We start from the raw sequence: 12,478 nt of genomic DNA on the forward strand, positions 1-12,478 counted from the left end.
TTCATCTTGTGTTCGACACAACAGGAGCACTGAGCACACCGCAGACAGGTCGCCCTGGGTGAAGCAGTAGCATGCTTGGTCATTGCGAGCACTCTCCGACGTAGGCCTGGTGCAAGGATCACATACAGCACCCAAGCGCCACACTTTGCAGAGTGGCACCGTGTTAGCCGGAGCCGCCTCTGTCGATTCAAGGTTCGGCCAGGTCGACAAGACCGATTGAAATGACAACGAGACATAGACAGAGGGAATGGCGACAAAAGCAGCACGTAATTCGTAAAGTGCAAAGCATGTGCATAGATAGAGCTGATTAGCCACCGATAGGCAAACAGATTGTATTGGATATGTGGCTAAGAACTTCATGTCCCTTCAACAGCCGTAAGTCTAACCCGCATGCGTTATCTATGGATTGATCACTGATGAGCCACCCATATGAACATTTTACCGTGTTTACTTGCATAGTTGTCGCACCCCTGAATTTTGTCGTCAAAATACGATTTTTTTCTTTCCCACGTAATGGTCGCACTCCGAACTTGCCGCAGCGATGTGTCGTGTGCCAAGTCTAGCTAATGATGATTGCACTTACCATTCGTCGAATGCTGTGCGAACGACTCGTCAAGGCATACCAAGCGGTCTGCATGCACCAAACAGATTCTTAAGCAGATGCCCCATTTCATTCCTTTCACCACTTTCCGCACTTCCATAAAAAAAAAAAGCTACAACCAAGCTTGCCTTGGCTTTATTATTTGTAGACTTTGTAATGGTTGTGGTCTACAACAACAGCAACAACAACAACAAAAAAGGCATCTTTCGTTTCCTCTCGTCTGCACTTGCGGGACGCAACAAATTGCGAGCGGCAATGATAGTAGCCACATTTACACTGATACATTAGGAATGTACCCTATTCATGCGCCGATGCTTGTAACACAGCTAAAATATTCGCCCACCATTACTGGAAACGCGCCGTATTAGCAGTTTTCCTAGCTTGCCCACCAAGTGTTTCTATGTCAGTAGCAGCTAAGTGCGCCCATCTCTGTTTCTGTCCACTCTAAGTGAACATGGCTACGTTATTGCCGCAAACTTGCCGATAATAATGATATTATTCATTACTAACTTGGAAGAAACTGTTTCAATGCACGTAATGTACTCACGAAAAGAAAAAATAATTGCGTTTGGCTTGCTCCACTGGCCGCCATATTGTTTTCGTCTCCTGCACTGTTACAGCGGCAGCCGCCTGTTTGTTGACCTGTTGTCATTCCTCGGCAAATGCGGGAGGAAAAAAAATTTTGTGTGTGTGAAACATTTTATCCGCGTAATGATTGCTTCCCTGAATTTGCGTCAATCTTTTTGACAAAAAAGTGTGGTCATTATGCACGGAAGCATGGTAGTGGCAAGCATATGTCCAAATAATAGATTTCAAATCAAATATTTAACCGAATTAAAACAAACAAACAAACAAAAAAACACCGTGTATCATTTTGAATACAGTAGAAGCTCTTTAATTTGAATTCCGCAGGTACGCTACGAAAATTCAAAGTATACAATATTTGAACAAATAAAAGTCTGAGAAAAAAAATTGCTGGGGTTAGGTGTGTACAGTCGAACCTCGATATATCGAACAGCGCGGTGATCGCAAAATAGTTCGATATAGCCAGAATTCGATATATAAAATCACGTAGAAAACGCATCAAAAACTAGCACAAATCAATCAATGAATCAATCGTGGCGCAATAGATACTCACATGAAGCTTCAAACAAAGTATTTATTTCGTTCGCTGAAAGTACTGAAGCAGCGTAGCCTGCTTCATATTGGAAACCGCGTGCTTGACCACGGCGTCCTCAACATAGTCCAAACGGTCCGCAAGAGACGGTCCAGTGCCTTCTATTGTGCCGCAGTAGCGACGTACAACGGCCAAAGCAGCTACAGCCTCAGTTGCAGTCCGGAACGGGGCAACATCAGCGCTTGCTGGATCAGCCTCGGCAGCGTCTTCGTTTGGCCGCTCAGCAGTCACTTCTGCCGCGATCTCACGTCTGTTAACTCCGCCACTGTTCCGGTGCTGTCGTCACCGCCAACGAAGTCCTCAATGCACATGCTGTGTGGCTCAGCACCGACAAAGCGCTCCAACTGGCTCCACGGCCGCCTCGATCATGCGCGCACGGCGGGGGCGCGGGGGCGCGGGGGCGCGGGGGCGCGGGCGCGCGTGATTGAGGCGGCCGGGCTGGCTCACGGCCGGTCTCTAGGGGAGCGCGCCAAGCGTGCGCTCCCCTCGAGACTGGCCGTGGCTGACTCCAAGCCGCCGCGTGTGTACGCTGCTACGTTCAAATGGCGCCCTCGGCGCAACCGATGTGGGAGCTGTCGTACGCAGCAGTCTGGAACGCCCGTCGCGCCGCCGCTATCTTCGTGAGTGTTGCGGGAAAGCTCGCCTCCTGTCAACAGAGCGCACTTGGTCTGGGGCAGCGGAGTTCGATATATCCATTTTACATCCGGCCCCGTTCGAAATAAAAAATTAAAAATGCATGCGATTTTCCACGTGATATAGAAAGTGTTCGATATACGCAATAATTCGATATATCTGTGTTCGATATATCGAGGTTTGACTGTATATATTCTGATGACGTAGCGTGAGCGCGTGTGCGCACACGCTACGTCACATTGGCAAGAACGTCTATAGTTCGACGGGCCTGATGTTGACATGGCTCTTGTTCCATGTGCGAATTTGTTGCAGAGACCCACAATGCTTGGTGGGGAGAAAAAGGGTGCCCATGCTGCATCAGTGATGGGCGCAGACAACCGTTCAATGTGGCGCACGGGTTGGGGATCATTCTGCGCATGCTTCAAGAAGAGCAGCCGACAGCGCGTGCGCACGTGTCGTAGTATAGAGCGGATGACATTTTGGCTGGGGCAGCCTATGGTGTAGTATGACTGGTCGCAATCCACACATACCGAAATAATGTGACTGGGAAAAGGAGAGGAGAACAAAGGGAACTGGCCATCGGCCCTGGTACGGCTTTTCGCCGCCACGCGCCACCCCTAGAGTAGGACTACCGTTGTGCCATTGCTCATCCAAATGCGGACCATGGCTGTACTTGCAGCTGTTGTGTGGTTGAGTTTTCGACTGTATTTGTGTTGTTTCAAGTACAATCAAAACTTTTGTTAGCGGGAACCCTGAAGCACTTGTTGCTGCGGGCAACCAGCCCATTTTAGAGGCATGTGCCGTTCGCAGCTGTTGCTGTTCGATGCGCTTGCACGTGGTCTGCTGCGCTGATATGAGAGGGCATTCCAGTTGAAATCCAATGCATGGGAAATTGTTCTGTCACTGTTATGTTTGCTTGTCCGAGAGTTGATTTTTGAAACAAGTGTTTGGCAGCAGCTAAGCAGAAAGCGTGAGTGCTGAGAGAGCTCCGGCGCATGCTACTGTCTACTCGCGTAGCAATCTGGGAGCGCATGCACTAAATAGCACATAATGTCGTCAGACTGCTTCCAAAGCGGTATTTGATCCCACATTCTCTTCAATAGGTTTTTGAGAACTACATTTGTTGCCACGGAAAAGAAGCCACGGTTGGCACCAGAAAATGAGGAGCTGTACCGGGTGATTCCATCATTTAAGAGCTGAAAGTTAAATCTTGATGGTACAAAAACTAACAAAAACGGCGAGTTCTGCCGTACACTTCCTGCAACACTGGCCGATGTGTGCAAACAGACGCTGTTATTCAAGTTTAAAGTCGCCGTGTTGACTCTTAGCTTAGTAAAATAATAAAGGGAAAATCAGACATCCACCCACTTGTTCGAATGTCTGATTTTTCCCTTTATTAATTACTTCTCTCCACCTTGCGGGTTTCCGCAGAACTTCTATGTCTGACTCTTAACTTGAGCCAATGGGATGTGGGTGAAAAATGCACCCTGCTGTCAGTGCTGTCAATTACGAAATGGGAGGCTCTCTGCACAACCTGCATGCAGATATCACTGTGCAAATAGAGAAATTAATGTTTTCAAGGTCAATGTGTTGCGAGTCATAGCTTACATTGATTGGACCATTTCAACAGTGGAAATAAAAGCATTTATTGCGGAGGCAAAGTTCCACATGTCATTGAAGCTTATGTCAATCTCACAGTTTCGCGTACTTTTGCGAAAGGGGCTTTTTTCCAAAATGTTTAACTACGCCTTGCCTATCAGTAATATTTAATGTGTAGTTGCATTCGCACTACCAAATATGAATGCAAGTTTTGCACGGGCAGCATGGCCAGACAGACTGCATGCGGAAGATGTACCTGCAGAAGCCTGAGAAAAACACGAATGCAATCAAACACGGATGCAAACACGAATTCGTCAGCTTCGTACTGTGTGCTGCCAGTCAGTGCCAGCTTCCTGTATTCTACTCACACAGCGCTGCCATGCGGCAGCTCTCAGTGTTCGCTCAGGCACTAAAAGAATAAAGGAGGCGCTGGCCGAAAATGTTGGACTATACACATCCCTTTGCGCCGCCAACGCTAGCCGCAGGAACAAGAGCTGCACTCTAAAATACACTTGCGAAACACACCACAACCTGCTGCGACATTGGTCTCTGTTGTACTCTCGCAGTTGCGCCGGCTGCACGCTGCTGAATTCCACGATACGAATAGGTGGTGTCTAAACATGTATCCCAGTGATACTGTCCTTTTGAGCAACAGCCCTGAATCTCAAAGGCTATGCTTTTTGGAACTGCGAGCGCTGATAAACGACACAGCCACCATGTTTTAGACATTACCTAGTGCCGCTCCTCAGCAGAACACCTCATAGAGAAAGAGCATAGCCTCTGAGGTGTAGCATGAAAAAAGCAAGGGAAAAAAATTTAAAAAATAAATTTAGCGTCGCATCTGCGTTTTATCTTGAAGGTTTTGAGAGAGGGAGAGAACTGACCTGCAACAGAGGCGTTTACCACGCCTGGCAAGGTGTAAATGCATCTCTCTCTGCTCGGGCATAAACAAAGGGCCGCAGACGGAAAGAGCAACGCTGTGCGACCTGCACGGCGACACCAGCATCGGCAATGTGTTCTTGCGCACTAGCACTCTCCCCATATGCGATGATGTGGAGTTCAATTTATCGGTGGCAGCACGGATTTTGAATTAGCGCGATGCGTTGCATATTGCTTTCAATACACTGCTGGACAGACTGCGGCAGCTACTTCGAATTATCCAAAATTTCGAATTGATGAGTTAGGAATTAATGAGCTTTTACTGTATCGAAAATTTTTCACAAAATTTAGTGCTTACAAATTTTGGGCATGAAATTACGCTGCTGTGCATGCTCGGAAATCTCCTAGTATTTGTTTGCAAGCAGCACGAATAACGGGACACAGAAAGAGGCACACGACACAGGCACTGACTTCCAACAAGTAGGTTTATTGCACAAGTGCAGAATATATAGGCAGGGAAGTAACAGCAAAAATATAAATGGCATGGAAACACGAAAAGAATGACTTGAGATTACGTGTGTGCGGAGATCACTTAAATTTGCAGACATGCAATTTCCTTGTCTAATAACTGGAAGAATGGTGAACTGATGCACGGCAAATACCTTGCGCTTTCTGGACTTTCTCCTGTTCAAGAAAGAACATGTATGCTGGAGATATGCACCCCGCTCAGCAAAAAGCTTCTTGCCGTTTTCGTCGGCTCACTCAAGGTTAGTGAAAAGGGGAATCGCCGCCTTCCATAATGCACTGCAAAGATCATGTGCACACGAGATTGAAATAGCCTTCGAAGTCCAGGTTCAGCAGCTTTTGAGGGCTGGTTTTCCAAGCGTCCTCCTGGTACAGTTAGCAGAAGACATGTTAGCAGAAGTGCACCAAAGAAAGAAGATATGGAAAACCAAGATCAATAATTCGAAGACAGCTGTCATCCCCTATGTGCACAGGGTATTGCCCAGATTGAAAAAGGCCGCGGGAAGGGCGGGTGTTTCGGTTGTTTCTTCAGCCCCGGGAAAGCTGAACACCTTATGCAGAAGGGTCAACCAAGACAACCCCCACAAAAATAAGAAGCATCAGGAGCCCTTCACCAGCTGCATCACAGGTGTCGTGTGTGAAATACCCTTGAAGTGCGGGCGCTTCTACTTAGGACAAAGGGGACGCTGCCTCAATGATCCCCTCCGGGAGCGTGCCAACAACATAAAACAGAATTACAGCAGCAACCTTGCTCTGCATTGCAGGTCATGTGAATGTATCCTGTATTATAGAAAAGTCACTGTCATCCAAAAGCACACTGACCAGCGCACGCATGAAATTATCGAAGCATTTGCCATCACCCAACGTGGTCTTTCATGCATAAGTTCACCATCCATCCAGTTATTAGAGAAGGAAATCGTGTATCTTCAAATTTAACCGATTTCAGCCCACATGTAATCTGAAGTCATTCTTTTCATGTTTCCATGCCATTTATGTTTTTACTGTTATTTCCCTGCCTATACATTCTGCGCTCACGCATTAAACCTACTTGTTGGAAGTCAGTGCCTGTGTCGTGTGCCTCTTTCTGTGTCCCATTATTCGCGCTGCTTGCAAAATAATGTTATCGTACCAACAAGCCTGGCTAGCCGCTACTCCTAGTATTGCATAACAAGACTCTAGCAAGCTATCTTAATAAGATACATAGAAATCGAGACATAAGTACTGCATACTCTTATTAAAGGGAACACCAAATTAGTATGCCAGCACTGATTACAGCTCAGTCATATGTTGTGAAGGTCTGGAAAGTATTTTTTGTCTCAATAGAATTTCTGTTCAGCAGAATCAAGTGCTCATTTTCCTATGAAACTAATGAATTAGTTACTCTCTGTTGTATTTAATACCAATACGGTTCTTAGTCTAATAGCAGGCCTGTGTATTGCAGCAGTCTTTACAGTTTTTCGTTTGTCACCACGTATCCAACACCATATGTGTGCCTATCAGCGGCTAAGTCGCCCGATCTTTGCACTGCAAACTGTTTGTGCAATATGCACTGCTTATTATGTTATTTCCTCTGTCTGGGGGTTGCATTATTTCAATCTATACTCTTGACTAGGATGAACTGTGTACTGAAAGAGGCGGCTCTGGCCAATGCGGTGCCGTCCTGCAAATTGTGATGTTCGGGTGCTTTCTGTGCGGTCTTTGCATCCCGCAGACGTCAGGGAGCGCTCGTCATGTCCAAGTCCGCTGCGCGTTCTGCAGTCCTTTTGTGGCGAAAAGGATGTGAAACGTTCACTTGGGTGGTATCAAGCATGAGGAGCTCCATGGCACACGGGACGTATGGCACTGTGCGGGTCTCTGCACTGAATATATTGAATATTCGAGAAATTTAGTAGTAGATATTCAATTTGCAAATCGAATTATTCGAACATTTACTGTTCGACTTGGTGATATTCAATATTCGCGCACCCCTAGCTACAAATGAGTACTGTTGAATCTCGCAATAAAGAAATTGGCAGGGAAAGGGAAAAAATTCGCTTTTCCGATAATTTCGTTGTTGCAAAATGAGACATCACAGATAGGTAATGCTTTGCAGAACAAAACCTTACAGTCAAAATTTCGTTAGGGTACTTTGCAAACTTGTTCGAGGATTTAGAACCGCACTGCCAAAAGTACAAAGTGTACCGCATGTGTCGATCAGCAATTGCCGTGGGGCAGTATTCTCAGTCAATTGGTTCCGGATGTACGATCACTTGTGTTAAATTTTCCATAACTTGGCACCGGACAGAGAGCAACGGCACTCCACACATGCAGTAGCGTTTCTTAAGCGCACGCTCCTAAGTGCTGACGCGTCTGGTTTCCGGATGTACGATCACTTGTGTTAAATTTTCCATAACTTGGCACCGGACAGAGAGCAACGGCACTCCACACATGCAGTAGCGTTTCTTAAGCGCACGCTCCTAAGCGCTGACGCGTCTGGTGCCGAGCAGGAAAGTGATCGTAGCTCGTATACCCAATGGCAGTTGATCGAGATTATAGCCCCTTCATGCAAGTCTGCGTCTGGCGCTGAATCCGCATGCGATGCCTGTCGGATGGCACCAAAACTATTGTTCTTGAAGCGAGGGATGTGTACTCCTGGACTCAATCACGGCTCGATGGGCGGCACTCCATGCTGGGACCGCCATCTCAAGCGCCATAAACAATTCCACATTAGTGGGACACGGATTTCTTTGTTCTTGCTGTATTTCTCTCAGCGAGGTGCACATACGCACTGCACTAGGTGTGCAAAAACTGTTGTCACATGCCAGTAGCAACATACGTGTCACTTCAAACAGGCGATCAACAAACAATATGGCGGCCATGACATGTTTCCAGCGCACGTGATCGCTTCTGGCGCTTGGTTGTTTTTGTAAACAAAAATGGCAGCGACCATGTCAGTGTAAGGTGGTGACATTTTATGCAATTTTAGTGCAAAGCAATTGCATTTGAGCACATTTTGGGGCCTGCTAGCCTTGTGTGAGTAGGTAATATGCAGGGTTACATTGCAGCAAATTTTGTATATTTGGGATTGTAGTACAGCGACATTTCGTTGTCGTGAAGTACGAAGTTCATTGAATCCTATGGGCATTCACTGAGGATAGGAAAATATTTTGTTGTTGTGAGAGTTTCGTTGCGGGATTTTGTTATCATGGGTTTTGACTGTAGTGTGTGCTGTTGCAGCAATCTTTGCAAAGCTGCAGGGCTGGTAATTACATCTAATTTTCTTATTAGCAGCTTGTGAATAGCACCGAAGCTGACGATGCAGGCACCTGGTTGTTAGAAAATGCAAAGGCAATACCAGACTACAGCCTCATAGATATCCAGCATGCTGCAGGCAGCACTTAATCTTGGAGGTTATGCCTACCTGCTGCGCTGATACTTAATATTTTGTGTTCTGCATCTTTACTAGGAAGAGTTGAAGTCAGTGTTTTTGAATTTTTGGTCAGTTGCGGTATGAGTATTGTCTATTTTTGCAAACGCTCTATTGTACTTCAAGTGTAAAATTTTGAGAATGAGCTGCTTTATATCTACACTATCTGAAGTTACTCCTTTTGTATGATCTAAAAGTTAGTTTCGATTAGCCTTTAGAGGTATACGTCAGGTAACTATGAATTAAATGATTATTAGATTACATTTCTGGAATATCGAATTGTATAGTGAGTGACAGCTTAGTAAGCCAGAAGAAGAACGTGAAAGTGAAACATTGGTTGGTTATTGCCATCTCTTCTGCAATGATAAATCTGCAGCGTTGGTGGCACAGAATAGGCTGATCCCGTAGATTCTGTAGCCTTGTTTCTAAAAGTTATTTATCAGCAGTTAAATGATGTTACAGTATCAGCTGCAACATTTGCACTCTAGGATAGTCTGCCTGCTTATCTGTCCTGGTGTTAACAGTGCAAAACATAGATGGGACACAAGATGAGAAGATGACACTACATGCGCCTACTTTCAACAACGTTTATATTTATTTAAATAAACGTTGAAAGTCAGCACTTGTGGTGTCGTCTTCTCGTCTTGTGTCCCGTCTACAGAAAACTAACAAGCCCAAGCTGCTATACTGCTTATCTGTGTTGTGCCACTTTTCAGCTGAGAGACTGTCTGGTTTGATCCTTGCTCTGGGAGAAACGAGCAAGATGTCAAGGTGAAAATTGTAGAGTTTGAGAGAAGTTTGGTCAGATACTGGTGCGTCTGCTTTTGTGTGCATTTTACACATGATAAAGATGCTATAGCTTCATTGGTCTTGCTTGGTATGCAGTCAGTGGGTTCCAGTATTTCAGTTCGAGTTTCACATGCTTCGAATAATTTCTTTGCAGAATGGTTTCAACTCTGACAGAACTAGTTGGTAAAGCAGAGACAGCGGAGATATTTAAGGCAAGTGTTTTCATTTTCACTGTGTTACCTTTTCCTGCATTGCAAGTAAACATCGGCTGCATTAAGCCTATTACTTCCTTATTACGTTGCTTTGTGCAGAAAGTACTTCATTAATTATCAATACTAATCAGTCAATAATTAACTGGGGCAGGGAAGGTGGGGCATTTTTTTTGCAGTGGTCTGCAGTGCAAACAAACAGGTGAATTACACTGGAAGATGTGTTAAGAGCATTTGATGAGACATGCAGTGCTAATTACAATAAATTTCTGTACAGGTTGTGGAATCTATACTGTAGCCTTAAAGGGCCCCTGAAACACTTTTTGAGCATAGTAAGAAAGCATTGCCAATCTGTACAACAGGCTGCTGCGAACATGTGAGCCAAATATTATTGCATTGCATGCAGCCGGCAATTGTCTAAACAAGTGTCAAAACCAGCAAAAAATTGCTTGCTGTTTTGATGGTACAGTGTCGCAAGCAGCTGTACCCAACAATTTGCTGATTTTGAGATTGCGGGAACATTCCCAGTAATATATAATTGCTAATATTGAATTGAAAAAATTGACAGTCCCTTTAGCATACGCTAAGGAGGCTTCCTTGCTTTTTCCTTTCTTTCTTTCTTTCTTTCTTTCTTTCTTTCTTTCTTTCTTTCTTTCTTTCTTTCTTTCTTTCTTTCTTTCTTTCTTTCTTTCTTTCCCTTGGCTTCTTTGCCTGTGTAGCTACCAGTGCGCTAGTGGAGACAAAAAGAGAGGCAGGTATTGATGTGATTCTTCACTTATGCTTGAAGGACTCTAAAAATTTATGTGGCATGGTATTTGTGAAACAATGTCCTCTGATAGTGAGGTCATTCTATCATTAGTTGAAAAAGTGTTTCAGAGCCTCTTTAAAATAAAAGAAACAATTATAAAGTCATACCGTATTTACTTGAATGTAATGCAAGGGTCTAGTTTCCAGTCACGCGGGACAAAAAAAGAAGTGAATGTAATGTGAAATCAATAGAAGAAATGATACCTTTATTCAAGAAATCATTATTCGGAAACAAGCTCTCATAACTTATTGTCTTTTCTCTGAGGTGGAGACAGCTTTCCTTGGGTGGTATTCTTGGGTAATCCCTGTTGGAGAATTTCAGTTTCACGAAATTTCATCGAAGTTGGCACCGAAAACATCCCAGGCTACTATTTTTTGCACTGTCCCAAGCTTTTTACCAGTGCCAAGAGCACTATCGGTGGTATACTTAAAAGGGTTCAGTGCCAGGACAAGCAGAGTCTCGAAAGCAAAACTATCGCCAAGTAAGTGATTGCATGAGATCATGTCACCTTCGAGCTTGTTTGAGATTAAGTACTTCTTAAGAGGCAGCACAAGCATTTCATTTGGGGATAGTACCAGGCCACTATTTCCCCAGAGCCCTTCCAACTGGCCTCACATTTAAAGAGGGCCTCCTGCTGGTCCTATCATCCACCGCGAATCGTTGACACTGGGCTGCCTCCTCTGTTTCCCTCCTCCGTTTCCCTCCTCTGTGGCCGTCCAAATTGCTTGTCTCTCGAAACGGGCGTCCTATCGAATGTACTAGGTCAGCATAACGAAACGAATAAGCGAAGTCGAAGCGCGAGAAACCACAGGGTACTACAGCACTATAACTATAACACGATTCAGAAATACAGTGGAAATGGCATCGATTCCAATAAAAATCAAGTTTTGACTTCAGTGAACTTGTCTATGAATTGGATCGAGACATAAAGGTACAGGCTGCCACCATTACGCTAAATACCATGGAATTTACTATATGTTTTTAAGTTGTGAATTTTGCCATTATTTGAATGTAACGCGAGGGACAAGTTCAAGTAATGAAAGTAATCAAAAAAGTCATGTTACAGTCGAGGAAATATGGATATTTAGCGTCATCCTACAGGCTCCCTGTTGATGCCAGACTTTCTGTAATTCCTCATCTGATTATGTCACAAAGCAAACTTTCATTCTCTGAAGCCTCCTAGTGTGCTATCATGCCAGAACGAAATATGAGAGAGCGTTTATTTATTTATTTTTATTTCAGAATACTGCCGGCTTCCATTTGGAAGCCCAGGCAGGAGTGGTACAAACATCACGTGATTTCAAACTTTTTCCTGAAGGGGATAAAAAAAAATAAAAAGAGTAAAAAAACAACCTAATAGGCAAAGTAAACATATGCAAATACACAAAAGAAATACGATGATGCCGTCACATTGCTGCCAATAGGAAAGGCGTAATAAATGAGTCATCAGAATATGTAGCAAGCAAAGGTACAGTGAATGCATGACATTACAAGCACGTCTGTACTGCAGATAAGAAGGAATCTGGAGTGGCTGAGTTGACCACGCTTTGCGGAAGAGCGTTCCATTCGCGAATTGTCTTGGGCAGGAAGAAATAAAGATATGCGTTTGTTCTAGCACGCGGCAATAATATTGTTTGATTGTGCTTACCTCTGGTCAGTCGCGATTTGTTCAATTGCATGTAGTTGTCAAATCTCATTTTAGTGTGGTTGTTAACTATGTTATACATTGCTTGTAGACGGTGCATTTTGCGACGAGTTTCTAGTGTCTGGAGCCCAGATCGCAACCTTAAAGAGGTGACTGAAATGCGCCAATTGTAAGCATTGTAGATAAATCTAAGAGCTTTTTTTTGTA

The 12,478-nt window shown here is 44.5% G+C and overlaps 1 protein-coding gene across 3 annotated transcripts in view; it reads left to right on the forward strand.

The window, feature by feature from the left end:
- Window positions 1–12,478, forward strand: part of GEFmeso (Guanine nucleotide exchange factor in mesoderm) — a 380,310-nt gene that overhangs the window by 220,586 nt on the left and 147,246 nt on the right. For all 3 annotated transcript variants that reach the window (XM_070521522.1, XM_070521521.1, XM_070521520.1), the window contains one exon: window positions 9,764–9,821. In XM_070521522.1, coding sequence (XP_070377623.1) covers window positions 9,764–9,821 — 58 coding nt within the window. The remainder of the gene's footprint in view (window positions 1–9,763; window positions 9,822–12,478) is intronic.

Source organism: Dermacentor albipictus, chromosome 7 (assembly GCF_038994185.2).
Source record: "Dermacentor albipictus isolate Rhodes 1998 colony chromosome 7, USDA_Dalb.pri_finalv2, whole genome shotgun sequence".
NCBI classification, from domain to species: Eukaryota; Metazoa; Arthropoda; class Arachnida; order Ixodida; family Ixodidae; genus Dermacentor; species Dermacentor albipictus.